This window comes from Camelus ferus, chromosome 2 (genome assembly GCF_009834535.1).
Source record: "Camelus ferus isolate YT-003-E chromosome 2, BCGSAC_Cfer_1.0, whole genome shotgun sequence".
Lineage (NCBI taxonomy): Eukaryota > Metazoa > Chordata > Mammalia > Artiodactyla > Camelidae > Camelus > Camelus ferus.
This window is the reverse complement of record NC_045697.1, coordinates 47,184,476-47,205,483: the sequence shown is the minus strand read 5'-3', so window position 1 is coordinate 47,205,483 and position 21,008 is coordinate 47,184,476. Positions and strand designations below refer to the sequence as shown.

At 34.1% G+C, this 21,008-nt stretch overlaps 1 protein-coding gene across 2 annotated transcripts in view; it reads left to right on the top strand.

Moving 5' to 3' along the window:
• The window catches only part of BMP2K (BMP2 inducible kinase), a 116,283-nt gene that overhangs the window by 34,357 nt on the left and 60,918 nt on the right, over nt 1-21,008 (top strand). For both annotated transcript variants that reach the window (XM_032457212.1, XM_032457206.1), the window contains exons 2-3: nt 16,785-16,903; nt 19,727-19,832. In XM_032457212.1, coding sequence (XP_032313103.1) covers nt 16,785-16,903; nt 19,727-19,832 — 225 coding nt within the window. The remainder of the gene's footprint in view (nt 1-16,784; nt 16,904-19,726; nt 19,833-21,008) is intronic.

Here is a 21,008-nt window from a genome sequence, read left to right as displayed (position 1 = left end):
TATCCTGTAGGATGTTCCATAAGTACTTCATAAATGTGCTCTCTGCCATCATTGAGGGGTGTATTCTATAAATACCTTCTAGGTCCAGTTGGTTAATAGTATTTAAGTCTTATTTTCTTGTTGACCTTCTGCCTATTTTTCTATCCATTGCTGAAAGTGGAGTATTTAATTCTCCAACTTTTATTGCTTAAATATCTATTTCTCTTTTCATTTCTGTCAGTTTGTGCTTCATGTATTTTGGGGCTTTGCTTTTAAGTATATAAATGTTTATAATTATTAGATTTTTCTGATAAGTTGACTCTTTCATTATTATAAAATGCTTTTCCTTGTTTCTAGTAACTATTTGTCTTAAAGCCTACTTTATCTGATATTAGTATAGCCGTTCTGGCACCTTATTTGGTTACTGTTTGTATGGTATGTATGTTACATTCTTTTACTTTCAACTTGTTTGTGTCTTTGAATCAAAAATTTCAAAATGAAATGAAAACTGGACATTTTAAATAACAATGTGGTAACTCTGTAAATCAGAGTCTTCCACTTCCCAGAATTTGTTGTGGTGGTTTTATGTTTAGTCTTTCCTGGAGTGTTTTTTTTTTTTTTTTTTTTTCTTTCTTTAATGAATTGCCACTGAAGTCTCTGCTTAGTTAGGTTAGTGGTCAGCTAATGATAGAACAGATACTTCATTAAACACCTGGAATCAGTACGTCTTCCGGCTTTTGCCAATGGGCTCTCTGTGTGTGTTGTCAAGAATTCAGTTTCCTGATGCAGTTTATAATTCTGCTTTAGCCTGCACTTCTTCTGCAGAGCTTCAGTGTCACCTAGAGCTGAGAGGCTAGGCCTTCCCAGTGCTTCCCTGGGTGTGTCATTCTACTCTGTACATGTGTGTGGTCTTCTGAGTTCCCAGGAATGTGTCAGAGCTTTTAAGTTTCCCTATAAAATCTCATTTCCAGTTTTTCTATGTAAATTTTTCTGGTCAACTTCTTATTGTCCTTAGCTTGTATCATTGCATAAGACAGCTGCATTGTTATTCAGTTGTTGCTGATTGTTAAAAAAAAAAAACAGTCTAGTGATAGAGCTTTTTGCACAGTTTGAGTTATGAGTCAGGTCAGATAATGATAAGCCCTGAGAATAGAGCTTTTCCAGGGAGCTACTTGGCATGTCTAATAGTGACGAGTCAGGCTTTTTGGTAAGTCCAATCCTGTTTTGTTTCTTCCATTTTCTGCAAGGCTAGTAATTTTTGTAGTTACTGTGGTTGTGAGCTTTATCTTTTCAAGACTACCATGGAGCTGGGAGAGAATGATGAAAATAGGACAAGTTAAAATGTCACAAAGCTCACTGTTTCTACTGAGATTGTCATTTTTCTTGAATAAAAGCTCCTTGAATTGTTGCAAGTCTTTGTTTAATTTCCAGAGTCGTGAAAAAATAGGTTTTGACAATTTTTCAAATTTTGCCAGTTTCTTATTGCTTTTTTGGAAGGACAGATTTTTGGCGTTCCTTGAATTTCTATTTTGGAGGTGCTCCACCTCCGATGTTTTTACACTTGTTTCCTACACCCCCCCCCACCCCCGCCCATGTCTTTACTTTACCTATTTGGAAACTCCTGTACATTCTTCTGGATTCAGCTCTTAGATTACTTCTTTAGTGACAACTTTTCTGATTTTTCTCCATATACTACAACTTCTTTTTGGTTCCATGTACTTTGAACATAATTCTCTTACGCCACTTGTTATGATACTTTATTTGTTTTTACATACTTCCTGCTAGATTGTGGGGTATTTGAGACTACTTTGTAATCCCTAGTTCCTGAGAGTTGAAGAATGCCTGGAGATGATCTGTAATTGTTAACACAATTTTACAGATGAAATAGGCCTAGAGTAAGACAGTAAATACTTGACTAAATTTCTAAAACCCACTTTCTGCTAATCGTGCAGTACATAATCATTATACACTTAATTATTAATATTGTGTAGAATTGTAAAGCTGTGGTTATATGTATTGCTCAATATTTGCAGGTGAAAACACATATGCATATGAAAACACATACACAGAATTTCACACATACATATATACAGGAGATGACAGATTCAAGGCTTGTTAATTTTAAACATGACAGGAACTTCTTTTTTCTTTCTGAACTTTATAAAAATAATTTAAAAAGTTGGTGTATATATATGTATCTAAGGTGATGAGTTTGATCTTTTTGATAAAAATTACACGTAAATGAATATTTTTATCAAATAATCTCTATCAAGAAGGTCTATTTTTGTCCAGTAAGAAAGAAATTTCTTACAACATGTTTCAGAAGTCATTTAAGAAATTTCAGTACCATTTTATAAAATACATAAATTAACTTACTGACTTGTCTGGCTTCCACACAGTTTCCCCTGCTGCCGCCCCCAAATGTTGAAACCCATCAAAAGTTTTATCTCTCTTCAGTTAGTTGACTTGGTTAGGGACAGCTTATAACTATTTTTGAACTTCTGTTCAGTCTCAGAAAGTGGGAAATTTCCCACATTATACTACTGAAAAGAATTTGTGATGGTCTCTGAAGTCTGTTTCAAACAGAAGTGTTAGAGAACTGTGTTAAATTTTGGCAGTCATGTGGAAAATCAATGTTAGTAATTTTGGTGATGATATTCATATGTAAGTCTCTGGGCATATAATGTCTACATATGCAAATATATAATTTCTTTTATTTAGTATAAACTGGATCCTAAAGTGATATATTAAGCATTATAGGGAACTATCTGTATGGTGTCAGCCCACTTTATCTTGCTGTTATCTAACACTCAGAACACAGGAGTATCATAATGCTAAATCACTGATTTTTTGTTTGTTAAGTTTCTTTCTTGGAAACATTTTATATATGTGGTTCTCAGTCAATGAGAAATACATGATATTTGCATCCCTATGGAAATAATCTTACAGGTGAGGGCTAACTTCTAAGACTTGATCCAGCTGCTAAGGTACTTGTTAACTGTTTAGGATTTGGCTTAACGGTAAACAAAAGGAATGCATCTCAATTTAGTGTACGAGAAAAGGAATTTTATCGGTTAAAAGACAGATACTTGGTGTCTTGAATGCAGCTGTACCTGAAGCCAACTAAGATTGTTATGTATAAATAACTGTCTTTCGGTATCCACAAGGAATTGATTCCAGGCCCTCTCTGAGACATCAAAATGTGAGGATGCTCAAGTCCCTTATATAGAATTGGGTAGCATATACACATAAAATACATACATTGTCTTGCATACCTTGAGTCCTCTCTAGATTACTTATAATACCTAATACAATCTAAATGCTATGTGAATAGTTGTAAATACAATGTAAATATTGTGTAGATAGATGCCTACTTGTGGCAAATTCAAATTTTGCCTTTTGGAGCTTTCTGGAATTTTTCTTGGAGGGGGAGAAATGTTTTCATAGTTGGTTAATCTGCAACTGTGGAAGCCATGAATATGGAGTGCCCACTGTAGTATGTTATATTTTAACAATCATATTAGTGTTTTTGTAAGCATTTAAAAATATTTTTATTGAAGTGTAGTCAGTTTACAATGTTGTGTCAATTTCTGGTGTACAGCACAATACTTCAGTCATTTAGGAACATACATATATTCATTTTCATATTCTTTTTAACCAGAAATTATTATAAGACACTGAATATAGTTCCCTGTTGTAAGCATTCTTAATGCTTACACAATATGTCATCCCTTGTGACATTATTTACGTAATTATTTGCATGTTGCTGGAAATACATGTTTCTGCATCTTCACTAACAATTTCTTTATGGTAGAATTCTATAAATAACATCATGACAAAAAGGTTTTAAGGTTTTAAGTTTCTTGATATACGGTATATAATCTCTAAATATGGTTATGGTGGAAATATTTTACTAATTTCCACATCCACTAAGAGCATATAAAAGATTATTGATTTTAGAACATCCTTGGTGATGAGTATAATGATGCTTTACTTTCAAATAATGAGATTTGGGGGGGGGCAATTTTTTAGGTTGTAGGAATAAAACTATCCTCCTCCTTGTGGCTATAAATAACAATCGATAAAAAACTAAGGCATCAGTAAGGATAGCTCTTAAATGTATCTCTTTTACTTTGATCACTTCTCTAAACTTTACACTTGGAAATCTAACTGCTAATTCCATATCTCCAATTGAATGTCCAGTAGGCATCTCTAACTTAACATGCCCCAAACTGTGCTCTTGATTTTCTGCCCCAAACCTTTCCTGTTGTATGTCAAGAACTGTTATGATTTTGAGATTTTACACTACTTGTAAACTGACAAGTTAGCCTGTCTTAGTTTCCTAGATGCTGGCAGAAGACATGAGACAAAGTTTTTTATGAGAGCAATACCTGTAGCCAGAATATCAGTGTTTGCTCCACTGCCCGGAGCCTCAGTTCCCAGAGGGCAATGTGAAAGGGCCAGGTGATGCTCATACACGTAGTGGATGGTGTTACAGAGAGGAACTCTGAGCTTTGGGAACTAGAATCTTTTATAATGGGCATTAAGTCTGCTTCAAGGGAGATGGAGCAGATATTATCTTTATTATGTTGGGCAGCAAACAAACTGCCCCTTGCTCCAGAGGGATACTCACTCTATCTTCGAACACTGTTCACTATGCAGACAATATTGAAAAGATGGTCCAGAATAAAGGCGGCCAGTGCCTCTGCTTGCAAGATAGGCAGAAATATGAGAGATCCTTGTTGAGCTGTTTTCCAGCATGGTCTTCTCCATCTCAATTAATGTTGACTTCATCTTTCCAGTTCCTCAGTCCAAAAACCTTGAAGTCATTTTTAGCTCCCTTTTTTGTCTCACATCCAGCATCGTCAAGAAATCTGGTCAGCTCTACCTTCAAAATATATCAAGAATTTTCTTATTTCTCACTATTCCCATTACACTGGCCAAAACCACTGTCCTTCAAGAGAATGATTGCAGTAGCCTACAAACTGGCTTCCCTACCTCTAATGTTGCCTGCCTTCACTCTGTCCCCAACACAGTAGCCAGAGTGGTCATATTAAAATATGAATCCAGTCTTGTCACTCCTGCTCATAACCATCCTGTAGCTTCCTATTTTACTGAGAGCAAAAGGCAAGTTTTTACCCTCACGCATACATAAAACCCTGTATGATCTGGCTCCCTTTTAACCCTTTGGCCTCTTTTTCTATTATACCCCCATTTTTCATTCTGCTCCGGGCTTTCTGGTCTCTGCTGTTTTTCAAAAGTATCTGCCGCCAGGCCTTTGCAGTACCACCTCCTATCTACGTGGAAAGCACTTGTCCTGATACCTGTGTGGCTCATTCCCTCAATTCCCGTCTTTACTCAGGGTCACCCCAGGCCTTCCCTACACATCTAGATTAACATTTTAACCAAATCCCTGCCCCCCAACACAATTTTCTAGTCTATCAGCCATCCCTACTTTAATTTTTTTCTCCTCATAGTGTATCACCTCATATAGTGGATATTTTACTTGTATATCTTGTTTCAGTCACTCTGGGATGTAACCTCACAAAAGACAATGGGGGTTCTCTGAACTCCTTATAGTTAATTGTGTTCTTACCACTTAGAATTGTGCTTGGCACCTTGTGAGCAGTTAATATGTATATTGCTGAATGAATGATTTAATGGTTTACATGGTAAAGAAGTGAAATTCTGTTTCTTAATCTGTATTGTATATTAAAAGAATGGTCAACACCAAGGGAAAATGATGAATCAGAGGTTAATTGCTTTTTATTCATAGAAGATCAATGTAGTAATTGCAGTTTGTCAATTAGGATGACTTCTTGTAGAACCAGTTTATGAATGTTAAGTCATTCACTCAGCAAGTATTTGAGTGCTAGGCAAGGTAATAGGCATTGATGATACTGTGATAAGTGAGTTGTACATGGTCTTTGTCCTTATAGAGCTTACAACCTAGTCGAGGAGAGAGGCAGTGAATAAGTATAACAGGTATAAACATTGTGGTGGATAAATTTCCTGAAGTTCTTGTTGTAGGGGTTATTCCTACACAGACCGGGGTAGGTAATTTACAAGAGTGGAGTGGGAGTTTGGGATTAACAGACACACACTACTATATATAAAATAGGTAAAGAATAAGGACCTACTGTATAGCACAGGGAACTATAGTCAATTTTTTTGTAATGAGCTGTAATGGAAAAGAATATATATATATATAACTGAATCGCTTAGCTGTACACCAGAAACTAACATTGTAAATTAACTACAATTCAATTAAAAAGATAAGAATTAAAAAAAAATAGTGAAGTGGGCCAGTGAATCATTGAAACTGTCAAGAATAGAGGGAGCTGTGATGAACTGCAGAGCACATGCCCTGTGTAAAGGGGACGGCAGCTGACATCTCCATCTGATTGATGTCATATAGGAATGAGGACTCTCTGTTTCCTTATTTTCAAGTTTTTTTTTTAAGAGAAACTGAAAAATCTAGATTGTCATTTGAAATATACCAGTCTTCTAAGGTGCTGTGCTGTCCAAATCAAACATGGTTTTGACCTACAGGGCTCTTCTGTGTAAGGAATACTGCTTACTAAGTAAGATTCCACCAAGAAGAAACCTCTAGGGGAGAGGGGGCATTATTCTTTCTTGATTATCCCATTTTTCTTTTGTTCCTCCACAATTGTAATGTTATTCCCAGACCCTTCATAGACTTTTCCTCTGGCATTACAAAGACAGGTGTGAATGTAGAAATCATTAGAACATGAGATTTATGAGAAAAAAAAAAACAATCATCTTATCAGCTTTCTGTAACTGGACTAGGTGCTTGCCTTCTTTCTCCATGTTTAGTTTATTCCTCATCTATAGAATGGCAATAGCATTAAATTGCTGTTGATATTAAGTTGCCTCATGATGCTGTGAGAACTGAATAAGCTAATGTTCTTAGCAATGCTTTGTATATAGTCAGAGCTGTATGAATGTTGTGCTCTTGCCATTTTGTTTCCAGCTCCCCCTCCTCTTGTTCCCCACCCAGATGTACCTGACTAAGCCTTATACTAGATGGCACACACTGATACAAGTAACTTTGCATGAATTTAAGTTAGTAATCCTTTCTAGAGATATTTTTACTTTAAAAAAAGAAACGTCTGGAGTCTGCCTTAACCTAGAGTAATGAAACTTTGTTGTCTCACAGGCCAGTGGTCATTGGATAGGAGGAGCTTTCCTCTGGCTCAAATCCCACAGCCAAATAAGTACCTGTTCCACTTATATACTTTTGAAGATACTTTTCAAATGACTTTGTTTTCTTTGGCAATGGTTGAAACCAGAAGTTGCTGACAACTTAGTATTTCCTCTATCTTGTTGATTTGCGTATCTGATACTATATACAGTAGAGAAACATTAAGTGCTTGTTGTGTGTTGGGATGTTGGAGCAGTAGGTCTCTAGGATACCATAAACATTTTTTCTGGGCAAGGGACTAATGGTGTCTTTGGGGAAGTTGTGAGTCTGGATAATCAGCAACATTGTCGTTCTTGTAGAATAATTCTCAGTGATGGTGGTGGGTTGTTGGATGGCAGGAGAGAGAGGAATTACCTGGGGAAAATATCTTGGGTCTCTTGTTCTTTTTCTTCCAACTTTATTATGAAAATTTTCAAAATGTACAGACAGTTTGAAGGAGTAGTACAGTGAATAACCATATCCCTTCGTCTAGATTCAGCTACTAATAACATTTTACCATTTTTTCTTTATAGATTTTTAAAAAATGTGTAATTTTGAATCAAGATTGTATTAGAATTATTGTTCATTTTCTTAGATGGGACAGAAGTACTGTGGTTATACAGAGTAATATGTGCATTTTAAGAATGTATATGTGTTTAAATACATATGAAATATTAATAAGTAAGATTACATTAATCTACAACTTATTTTCAGATAGTTCACCACCACAAAGAACATGTATGGTTTCTTTTGAAACTGAAATTTAATCAAAGATTATGTGTTGAATTTGGTTGTAATGTCTTTTAAAATCCAGAATAACCCATCTCCCATTATTTAAATATTTTAATTTATTTAAACTAAAAAGACAAAAACATTTCACCCATTTTTTTCAACCCACAAACCTCCATTTGTGGCAAACTACTAGTCTGTTCTCTATATGAGCTTAGTTTTTTTCACATTTAATTTTTAAAAAATATTTTTAGATTCCACAGAGAAGAGAGATCATATGGTATTTGTCTTTCTCTATGTGACTTATCTCACTTAGCATAAATGCCCTCAAGGTTCATCTATGCTATTGTAAATGGCTAGATTCCTTTTTATGACTGAATAATATTCCATTGTATGTATGTATGTGTATGTGTATATACATACATACAAACTACAGTTTTTTAATTTGTTCATCCATCAGTGGCCACTTAAGTTGTTTCCGTATCTTGGCTATTGTAAATAATGCTACAATGAATATAAGAGTGCATGTATCTTTTCAAATTAGTCTTTTTATTTTCTGCAGATAAATATTCAGAAATAGAATTGCTGAATCGTATTTTAGGTAGGTCTATTTTTAAGTTTTTGAGGACCTGCCATACTGTTGTTTATAGTAGTTGCCCCCAGTTTTCATTCCAATAGTGCACAAGGGTCGTCTTTTAGCTACATCATCTCCAACACTTGCTATTTCTAGTCTTTTTGATAATAGTCATTCTGACAGGTGTGAGGTGATCTCTAATTGTGGTTTTGATTTGCATTTCCCTGATGATTAATGATGTAGAGCATCTTTTCATGTACCTATTGTCCATCTGTATGTCTTCATTAGAAAAATGTCTCTTCATATTTTCTGCTCATTTTAAAAATCAGAATTTTTTTTTTTTTGCTGTTGAATTGTATGAGTTCTTTATATATTTTAGACCTTGGTTTCTTATCAAATATATGATTTGCAAATACTTTCTCCCATTCAGTATGTTTCCTTTTCATTTTGTTGATGATATCCTTTGCTATGAGAACTTTTAGTGTAATGTAGCCCCACTTGTTTAGTTTTGCTTTTGTTGCTTTTGCTTTTGGAGTCAGGTTCAAAAATTATTGTCAAGACCTATGTCAAGGAGCTTACTGCTTGTGTTTTCTTCTAGGAGTTTTATGGTTTCAGATCTTACAGTAAAGTTTTTAATCCATTTTGAGTTAATCTTTGTGTGTGGTGTAAGATAGGGGTCCAGTTACATTCTTTTGCATGTGACTGTTTAATTTTCCTAGCACCATTTATTGAAGAGATTATCTTTTCCCCATTGTATATTCTTGTTTCCTTTCTCATAAATTAATTGACTGTGTATGTCTGGGTTTATTTAATTTGGGGCTCTCTGTTGTGTTCCATTGTTTCATCTGTCTTGTTTTTCTGCAGTACCATACTCTTAATTACTATAGCCTTGTAAGATTGTTTGAAACCATGGAGTGTGATGCTTCCAACTTTGTTCTTTTTTCTCAAGATTGCTTTGGCTATTTGTGGTCTTTTATACAAATTTTAGAATTTTTGGTTCTACTTTTGTGAAAAATGCCATTGGAATTGATAGAGATTGTATTGAATCTGTGTGTTGCTTTGGGTAGTATGGACATTTTAACTATATTCATTCTTCTAATTCATGAGCATGGAATATCTTTCCATCTATTTGCATCTTCTTCAATTTATTTTATTAGTGTCTTGTAGCTTTCAATATACAAACCTTTCACCTTTTTGGCTAAATTTATTCCTAGGTATTTTATTCTTTTTGATGCAATTGTAAATGAGATTATTTTCTTAATTTCTCTTTTGATAATTCATTATTAGTGTATAGAAATGCAGTAGATGTTTATGTATTGATTTTGTATCCTGCAACTTTACTGAATTCATTTATTAGTTCTAATAGTTAATGGAGTCTTAGGGTTTTCTATATTTAATATCATATCATCTGTGAATAGTGACAGTTTTCCTTCTTTCTTTCCAATTTGGATGCTTTTAATTTTGTTTTCCTTGCCTAATTGCTTTGGCTAGAACTTCTAATACTATGCTGAATAAAAGTTGTGAGGGGGCATCCTTGTTTTATTCCTGATCCTAGTGGAAGAGCTTTCAGCTTTTCACTTTTGACTACAATGTTAGCTGTGGGCTTGTTGTATATGGCCTTTATTAGGCTGAGGTACATTGCCTCTATACCTGCTTTGTTGAGAGCTTTTATTATAGATGGATGTTGAAGTTTGTCAACTTTTTTCCTGCATCTATTGAGATGATCATATGATTTTTATCCTTCATGTTGTTAATGCTGTATCACATTGACTGATTTGTGGGTGTAGAACTGTCCTTGCATCTGTGGCATAAATTCCACTTCATCAGTGGTTTATTATCCTTTTAATGTGCTGTTGAATTCAGTTTGCTAATGTTTTGTTGGTTGAGGATTCTTGAATTTGTATGCATCCAGGGATATTGGCCTGTAATTTTCTTGTAATATTCTTGTGAGGTTTTGGTATCAGGGTAATTCTGTCCTTGTAAAATGAGTTTGGAAGAGTTACCTCCCCATCTATTCTTTTTGAAAAGCTTGGAAAGGATTGATACTAACTTTACTTCGAATGTTTGGTAGAATTCACCCATGAAGCTGTCTGGTCTTGGACTTTTGTGGAGAGGTTTTTGATTACTGATTCAGTCTCCTTACTAGTAATTGGTCTGTTCTGGTTGTCTGTTTCATCTTGATTCAGTCCTAGTAGATTTTATATTTCTAGGAGTTTTTCTCATTTCTTCTGGGTTTTTCACTTGGTTAGTAGTCTCTTAAGATCCTTTGCATTTCTGTGGTATCAGTTGTAATATCTTCTCTTTCATTTCCAATTGAGTCCTCTGCCTTTTTTTTTTTTCCTTGTCAGTGTTGCTTATCTTTTCAAAGAACCATATCTTAGTTTTATTGATCTTTTGTATTTACTTTTTAGTCTCTATCTCATTTATTTCTTCTCTAGTCTCTGTTATTTCCTTCCTTCTAACTTTAGGCTTTGTTCTTTTTGTAGTTCCTTGAGGTGTAAAGTTAGGTTGTTTATTTGAGACTTTTCCTGTTTCTTGAGTTAGACACTTATCACTGTGAACTTCCCTCTTAGAATTACATTTGCTTCATCTCATAAATTTTGGCATATTACATTTAATTTTCATTTGTCTCAAGGTATACTTCTTGATTTCTTCTTTAACACATTGATTGTTCAGTAGCATATTCTTTAATGTCCACATATTTTTGAATTTTTCAGTTTCCATTATATAATTAATTTCTAGTTTCATACTATTGTGGTCAGAAAAGATGCTCGATGTGATTTCAGTTCTCTTAAATTTATTTAGACTCTTTTGTGGCCTAACATATGATCTATCTTGGAAAATATTCCATATGCACTTGAGAAGAATGTGTCTTCTATTGCTTTTGGATGGAGTGGTCTATAAATATTTGTTAAGTCCATCTGGTCTAATGTATCATTTAAGGCTTATGTTTTCTTGTTGATTTTCTTTCTGAATATCTATCTATTAATGTAAGTTGGGTATTAAAATTCCCTAGTATTACTGTATTGCTGTCTATTTCTCCTTTTAGTTCTGTTAATATTTGCTCTATATATTTAGGTGCTCTTATGTTGGGTACATATATATTTACAAATGTTACATCCTCTTTATGGATTGATTTCTCTATCATGTAACATCCTTGTCTCTTACTATATAGTCTTCATTTTAAATCTGTTTTGTCTGATATATGTGTAGCTACTTAAGCTTTATTTTGATTTTCATTTGCATAGAGTATTTTTTTAATCCCTTTGCTTTCAGTCTGTATGTGCTTTACATATAAAGTCTTTTGTAGACAGTATATAGATTGGTTTTTAAAAAATCGTATTCAACCACTCTGTCTTTTGATTGGAGAATTTACTCTATTTACATTTAATGTAACTATAAATAGGTATGTGCTTATTTCCATTTTACTAATTTTTTTCTGCATTTTTTTGTTCTTTGTTTCTTTTTTGCTCTCTTTTGTGGTTTGATGGCTTTCTCTGATGTTTGCTTGTGTTCTTTTCTCTTTATCTTTGTATGCTTACTATAGGCATACTTTGTTTTATTGTGCTTTGTTTTATTGTGCTTCCCTTTATTGCATTTTTACAAATACTGAATTTTTACAAATGAAAGGTTTGTGGCAACTTTACCTTGAGTAAGTCTGTCAGCACCATTTTTCCAACAGTATTTGCTCACTTTGTCACATTTTGGTAATTCTTGCAATATTTTAAACTTTTTCATTATTATTATATTCATGGTGATCTGTAATCAATTATCTTTGCTGTTACTACTAAGACTCACTGAAAGCTTAAGTGATGGGTAGCATTTTTTGTAATAAAGTATTTTTAAATTAAGGTATGCACATTGGTGTTTTTTAAAGACCTAATACTATTGCACAATTAATAGACTTCAGTTTAGTGTAAAGGTAACTTTTATATATAGTAGAAAACCAGAAAATTCCTGGCTTGCTTTATTGAAATATGCCTTATTATATTTATTTATTATAGTGGTTGGGAACTGAACCTATAATATCTCTGAGTTTGCCCATAGAGGTTTTTGCTTTATGGATACCATGAGCCTTACACATAAAAGTGTATCTGTAACAGTCTATTTTAAGTTGATAGCAACTTACGTTTGTTACTGTTGTAAAGATCAACACTATTACTCTCTCTCCTTCACATTGTATATTTTTAATGTCACATTTTACATCCTTTAATCTTGTTATCCCTTAACTGTTATAATCATAGTTCTTTTTACTACTTTTGCTTTTAACCTTCACATTAGTTTATAAATGATTAATCCCTACCTTTGCTGTATATTTATCTTTCCAGTGAGATTTGTTCATTCATCTGTGTTCTTGCTACTAATTACTACCTTTTCTTTTTACTGCTTAAGGAAGTCCCCTTAACAAATTTCTTCTAAGACCTGTTTAGTGGTAATGGACATCTTTAGCTTTTGCTTGTCTCTTTCTCTCTCCTTCACTTCTGAGTGAAAACTTTGCCTGGTGCAGTATTCTTGGTTGAAAGTTTTGTCCTTTCAGCACTTTGAATGTATCATGACACTCCCTTCTGGCCTGCAAAGTCTTTCCTAAAAATATCTGCTTATAGTCTTATGGGATTCCCTTGTATGTAACAGGTTGTTTTTCTCTTGATGCTTTAATGTTTTCTGCTTGTCTTTAACTTTTGACATTTTAACTATAATGTCAAAAATATAATGTCTTGATGTCGTCTCTTTAGATTCCTCTTAATTGGAGCTTTTTGGGCTTCCTGGATCTCGAGGTCTGTTTAATTACTCAAGTTAAGGAAATTTTCAGCTGTTATTTCTTCAAATAAGATTTATTTCCTTTTCTCTCTTCTCCTTCTGGGAGCCCTGCATTGTTAATATTTGTCTGTTCAATATTGTTAGATAAGCCCCTTAAACTGTCTTCACTCTTCTTCATTCTTTTTTCTTTTTGCTGCTCTGATTGGTTGAGTTCCACTGGCTTGTCTTTGAGTTCACTGATTCTTTTTTCTGCTTCATCTAGTTTGCTGTTTAGTCCCTCCAGTGTATTTTTCAGTTAAGTTATTTTATTCTTCAGCTCTGTGACGTCTATTTGGTATTTTCTGATGTTTTTCCCTTTCTTTGTTGAAATTCTCACTGTTCATCTGTTCTAATCCTCAGTTTGCTGAGCATCTTTATGATCATTACTTTGAATTCTTTTATCAGGTAAATTACTTCTCTCTCTTTCAGTAAGGTTGTTTTTCTGAGGTTTTATCTTATTCTTTCATTTGGAACATAGTCCTCTGTTTCTTTGTTTTGCTTAACTCTCTGGGTTGGTTTCTACACATAGATGAAATGACTGCTTCTCTCAGTTTTGAAGGAGTGGCCTTATGTAGGAGATGACCTTGTTGTTCAACCCTGCCTCAGCCTGTGGTTGTCTCTCAAACTCGGTGCTTGTCCAAATAGCCTATTACATTTTTATTGCTCCTAGGTTTGTTTATGTGCCAAGACCTGTCAAGGTCCCAAAGGGCAGGATCTCAGCCCCTAGATTCAGGCTCACTGGAAGTAGTTGGTTTTTCTGGGACCAGTGTCCAGCCTGAAGCTGTCTGGGGGCCCCAGCAGTAATCACCTCTTTAACATAACAAAGACCAGTATCTGTCACTGGTTCTTTTATTTTTGTAGGATTTTGAGAACATTTGGAAATTTTATAGTATTCTTCATAATCCCATATTTGGAATTGTAAATTTAGCATTAATTTAACGACTGTGTCTTGAACTGGACTTGAACAATATATTGAATTGGACATAGAAATATATAATAAGTGGAATTTGTGGATACTGCCAGTGATCTTCTGATTTATGTATGACATGAGTTGAAAATTGAAATATGTAAAAATATAGTCAAAACTCTGGTTGGAGGTGCCTGAGGGAGTGATGAGCATGGATTGGGTTGGTCATGAAAGACTTCTGTGAAGAAGATGTGTTGAGGAATTGGTGGCAAGCAGGTGATAGTCCTCTCTTGGATTACTATAATGTCTTAACTAGTTACCTCCCACTGAGTGCCGCCTTCAAACAGAAATATTATTAGCTAACTTTAAAAACTTCATCAGAAAATTTTGGAAAATATAGTATTTGGAGAAATATAAACAACCCCATTTCATTTGAGAGCAGGTACTGTTGACCATTATTTACCATGTTTAGGTACAGATCATAGTTGATGAACACGTAGAAAATTTAACATTTTGGTGGATCTTTGTCTGATGTAGGATTGGTGCAGCTGTTGAACTTTAACTTTTAGGAACAGGAGTTTTATGAATAAAACTTAATATTTCCCCCTAATTTTCCTAATTCATAGGGTTAAAATTACTTTGTTATGTGGATGGTTGAGAATGGATATATAGGATCCATGGTTTCTTCAGGAATTTTTGCCCTGGTTCATTGTGTACTTAACTAGGTTGTACTTCAGAATCACCTGGGGGACTCCACCTGCCCTGCCCCAGTTAATAACCAATTTATATCATTATATATTCTTAACATATACAAAACAAGAAAAATGAGTAGGGGAATTTTCAGCAAAATACATACATTTGGCCTGAGACCTTCTGAATCAGACTTGAGGTCAGAACCTAGAAACTATTCAATATTAACCCCCTCACACACAGCTACCCCCCACCCTGCCACATACACACATACCACCAGCTCACCAGGCAATTCTAATGCAGTTATGTTGGAGAAACATTGCTCTAGGGGAATCTCTAGAATGTCTCAAAATAAATGCTATATAAATGATTTATCTTGACCTGTACCCATACTACCTTCATATCTAGAGTAGTCTAAATTTTAGCATTTTCCCTAATTTTTTAATAAAATTTGACTAGTTTAAGTAGCACTTTATTAATGCTACTAATTTGTTAATGCTTGCACATAAAATTAATGCTAAGTGAACATCTTTTAAAGAAATGCCCTGCATTGTTAGAGCTTTTACTTAAGTACCTTTCCCAAACATCATCTTTTTCTCTCCTGGTAACTGCCTTGTGAGGTGGTTGATTTAATTTCCCCGAAACTGTATACATGGAAATCCATATCTGTAAGATGGGAGTCGTACAGTTTCTTATACCTGCAGTTAGACTCTGGAATAAATCTGCGCTGATTCTGGCGTGTCCTAGGAGCTCTTTTCCCCTGTTGTTTATCTCCAATGGTTTACTTTTCCTTTGAGTGCTTTGTACTGAACTGGAGTGCTAGTGTCTTATCGTTGCTGAATTTGCTGCTTTAGAAGGACTAGCAGATTGATAAAAGTGACATACCATTTTTTTGTTTTAAAATTATAATTAAGCTACAAAATATTCTATGTTAAAATGAGTTTTAAAAACTGAAGGTGGAAAACTTTGTTTTAAATGTGACAGAAGCATTTGTTCTTTAGAATACCTGGCTATGCGTTTCAGATACGATGCTCTCTTGGGTATGTTTAACAGACTGTCCAAGTAACTATGACATAAATAGTGAGGTCATTTATCATCTTACATGAGAGTTCTGGAAGGCGGTGGATCTACAGTTGTCTAATTCAGTAGCCTAACTGTGTCAGTGTTCTGGGTCCTTTTCTTTCTGATTCTTTTTTCCATCGTGGCCACAGATGGCTTCCATAGGTCTAAGCATTATATACTTATATAGGAGAATCCAAAAGCTGGAAGAAGAGCAAGACCTTCTTTATAGCCCTCTCTCTCTCTCTCTTTTATTTTTTTCCTGAGAGGAAAATCTTTCCCTGCAGCCCTTAGCAGATCTTCCCTTCTGTCCCATTAGCCAAAACTGGTTACATGTCCAGTTCTAAATCAGTTGCTGACAAGAGGAAATGGGATTCCCATTATCGCCTTAGAACAATGTTAGTTCATCCCCTGGACCTGGAGGAGGGAGGAGGGAGGGCCTTACACATCTGATCCCTTGATGTCTCATATTAAGTAGCAGAGAAGGGGAGTCAGATGGGTAGGCAGTCACTAGAATACTGCTAAACTGTAGTAGTATAGTTATGTCGTTGCATTTTCCACATTCTACATAAGAACTGTTCCCATCCAAATGATACTACTATTGTAAACTTTAAAATTAGAGAATCATGTTCACCTGAGAAGCATGTTATCCTGTATGTGCTGCTTCATGATTGTCACAGGAAGCCCATGTTTCAGCTGTTAACTTAGTATATTAGTTGCTTACTGTTCCAATTTTTGTCTTGTGTACAGTTTATTTCCCTCTGAGATTAAGCTTCTCTAAGATGTTACATGATTTCAGCAGTAGTTTCAGATTCTTTTTATTTAATTGGTATTTGTTCTTCTAGGTGGGTTCTCCACAGTTTTCCTGGTGCGGACTCATGGTGGACTCCGCCATGCGTTGAAGCGAATGTATGTCAATAATGTGACAGACCTCAACATTTGTAAAAGGGAAATTACAATTATGGTAAGTGAAAGAGTAATTCCATTTTTAAAATTTGGTGTATTTTCTTTCAGTTTTGCACCATAATATTAACCAGCTTTTAGGTAAGCTGCTTATTGGCCTATGTATATCTAGAAAACCTTTGAAGGATGTTCCTTATAGCCATACTTAGGGCTAAATGCAGCCAACTCCTTCCTCTCCTCCTTTCCCTGTTGTAGTTCAACAGGCAAGCTACTCTGCTTTCTTTTTTCCTTTTAAAAATAATTTAATTACAGAATATTTGGGGAATAGAAAAATTTAGAGAATTAGTGAACAGCAGTTTACCCACTACTCAGCAAAGAGTTAAAATCTTACAGATAATTTGAAGTCTTCTGTGTATTCTGTTATCCTTATGCTGTTATCCTCACCCAGAAAGAAACCCCTGTCCTGAATTTGGTGCTTACCTATTCCATGGGTATTTAATACACTCACTGTATGTGTTTGTACTCACAAACAACAGTTTTGCTTTTCATTTTTTCATTTTTAAAATCATGCTGTAAAGTGGACCCTTTGTGTGTGTGTGTGTGTGTGTGTGTGTGTGTGTGTGTACTCTGTAGTATATGGTAAAGTATGCTTCAACGAGGAAAAAAATTCTTTTTAAATATTAGGAAAAGTGAAAAATATTTTAATAGGCCATTAAAGAAAACTGCACTTAACTAAGCAGTTTAAAAAAAAGTTACAAAATAAAAATTTCCTTTTTTTCTAGGGTTGCTTATTGTCAGTGTTCTGAATGGCTTCTTATTCTTGTTCCCCCGTCTTCCTCTTCCTCCTCCTCATCCAGTGTTTATTAAGTGCTAATATATATAACTTTTTGTTTTATTGAGGTAAAATTCATGTTACACATTTTATAAGTCACATTTCGATGTGAACATTTCAGCCGTATTTAGTACATTGACAATGTTGTGCAACAACTACCTCTGTCTGGTTCTAAAACCTTTTCATTGCTTCTAAAGGAACCCCTCTGCCCATTCAGCAGTTGCACCCCATTCTACTCTTGTTCCAGCCCCTGGCAACCACCCATCTGTGTTACCTCTATGGATTGACCTATTCTGGATCTTTCATAGAAATGGAATCATGCAATATGTGACCTTTTGTGTCTGACTTCTTTCACTTAGCATGTTTTTGAGGTTCATCCACATTGTAGCACTTGTTGGCACTTTATTCCTTTTCATGGCTGAATAATATTCCATTATGTATACCATATATATCACAGTTTGTTTATCTGTTCATCTGTTGATGGAATATTTTTTCAAACCGTGGATGGATATTTGGGCTGTTTCTACCTTTTGACTATTGTGAATAGTGCTGCTACAATTATGTGTACATATTTATTTATTTGAGTACTTTTCACTTCTTTTGGGTATGTATCTAAGAGTTGAATTGCTGGGTCAATTCCATATCTGACTTTTTTAGGAACCATTAAACTGTTTTCCGTAGCAGCCAAACCAGCAGTATATGAGGGTTCTAGTTTTTCTACTTCCTTGTAAACACTTGTTATTGACACTCCTACCCAACTGCTAAGAAGGAGATTTTCTTATTTTTAATCAACATCCTTATCAACACATATATTTTGATCTCTCTTCTTTGAAGATAGACATGTTTATACAATCTAACTTAATCTGAATTCTGCTATTATCCCTGTCCCTTAGCTACACTAGAGTTGATCAGGCTTTGAGACTTGCTTTTTTTAAAGAAAGGCTATTAGTCAAAAGGATGAAAAGGTTTACCCCAAGGTAAGAGGGCATCTTAGACTAAGTTTTCTGACTAACTTGGGCTCAGATATGGTACTATTGTACCATAATTCTTCCTTTCAATAGGATTTGTGTAATTTTGAGATACATAAACATATAGTAATCATCAACAATAGCAACGTTCAAATCCTGTGCTTTTAAACAAGGTATTTTAGGGGAGATGAGCTCTTTAGAGCAGTTGTCTTCCGGCTCTTTTTTGATGACACATCCTCTATTATTTATGTTTATAAGTTATTCCCATGTTAGCTGCCATTAGCCAATATCTCAAATTACATTGCACGGTTAAAACTAGGTTTATTTTAATGATAATTGATGTAAATTATTATTTTGTAAAAAATATTATTTTGAGTAGTATTCTTGATCATTGTTTTTTAATTCATAGACAGGCCTAACTTAATTCATTATTATTTTTAACTTTATTATGTGTTGATGATTGTCTTGTACTAAGAGCAGAAATGTCAGAATTGCCATTTTCTTCTTATTTCCTTGTACTTGTACTATTAGTATTATCTTTAATCTATGGTTTCTTTACAGAAAACTTTTTCAGCTATTTGTTCATATTTCTATTTGTTCACCATTTCATGGTCTTTAGTTAAAAGTACATACATTCATAAATCCACTTAACTACATAGTCATAAATTGCAATATGGTGCAGACAAAACAAACAAATGAGAGTATAATTTTTGGTTCATAAATATTAGAGCTTAATATATTTATTTTTTAGAGATAGAAATATAAGTAAAAGTTCTGATACTTTATTTTTAGTCCCAAAAGACTCTCATACTCTCACTTTTGGAGATGGTTACTTTCGGATGAACCATCTTCTTCCTCATTTAATTAAAAAATAAGTATTCATTGAATATTTGCCTGTTTGAAGATGACAGTGACATGTAAGTAAATTTTCCATTGAAACCTTTTGAGATGTCGGATTCCATACTTTTAAATCTTACTTTGTGAAATTCTTTAAATATATTAATTTAGAATTCACATCATCACTAACAATAGAGCTTTAAAGTGTGTGTTTTCCAATTTTTAAAATTTTGCTTCTTTTTTGCAGAAAGAGCTGTCTGGTCACAAAAATATCGTGGGTTATTTGGACTGTGCTGTTAATTCAATTAGTGATAATGTATGGGAAGTGCTTATCTTAATGGAATATTGTCGAGGTAAGTATTTTCTGCAATTGTTTTATGCTAAAAAAGCTCGCCCATAAAATGGGTTATTGGGTGTCTTGATTTCTCCCTGGGCAGCTGTCACCTAATTCTGGACACATAATGCAATCTAAGTTTTAATTATTTGTCTAATTAAGGAATGCTGTTAGAAAAGATTTAAAATCTAGTCATAGCTGTTGCAGTGATGATATGAGCATGTAAACAGACAATTAGAAAAATGCTCTTGAGTTTAAAACAGGAAATTAAGCAGGTAAAGAGCAGTTACCTGACATGTTTCCTATGCATTTCTTTCATAATCCAACCAAGAAGAGCATACTTTGTCCATATTAGTATTATAAGATTTTTTTCAAGCACTCTCTTATGTTATCTTTGAATGTATTACATGTAATAAGTTTAAAGGATACATTTTGATCTATAATTTGTATAAAATTATGTAGTCATTTATAAACATTAGAAGGAAAAAAGTCACATTTTATTTGGATCTAATGTGGTAGGTTCAAAGAAATATTTACTTGTTTAGTATGCCTTAAGAATTACAATAATAATTATTAAAATCCCTGAAAAATTGTTTTTACTTAAATATGTGTGAAGGGGGCAAGCAACAGTGTTTCCTGCAAACTTGCCCTTTTCTTTTCCCGTTAGATTATATCTGGCAGTTTGGGTTATAGGGGACCCTGGTTTATTTTTAGATTCTTTTAAGACAGTTATGACTGTTAATTATGATACCAGGAACTGTTGTCCCTTCCTGAAGGTTGAAGGAGAAGGATGATGGTGATGGTAATGGAGGAAATGTGGTCTCACTTCCTCCAGTCTTGTAAGAGGAAAATGAAGTGAATCAATATTATAATACCTATTGTGATCTGTTAGTAATTTATTTCCACGTATAATATAAAAATTAGATGTTTTCTTGATGGTTTTTCTTTATTCATGTCTCTTCTCTACTGTAAAGCATTGTGATCTCTTTAAGGAAAAAAAAGCTGATTTTCTTTATTCTACTTTCTTGAATTCTAGCATTTAACATACTAATTCTTAAGTGGGTTAGAGTTGACTAATAGTCCTTGGCTCCTTGTAACTTTTTGAAAATAATTTAATCAAGAATAATCATAACCCTGGATGAGTTTAATTAATTGCCATCCAGAAGACATTTTAAAAAGGGAACTAAATGAGCTT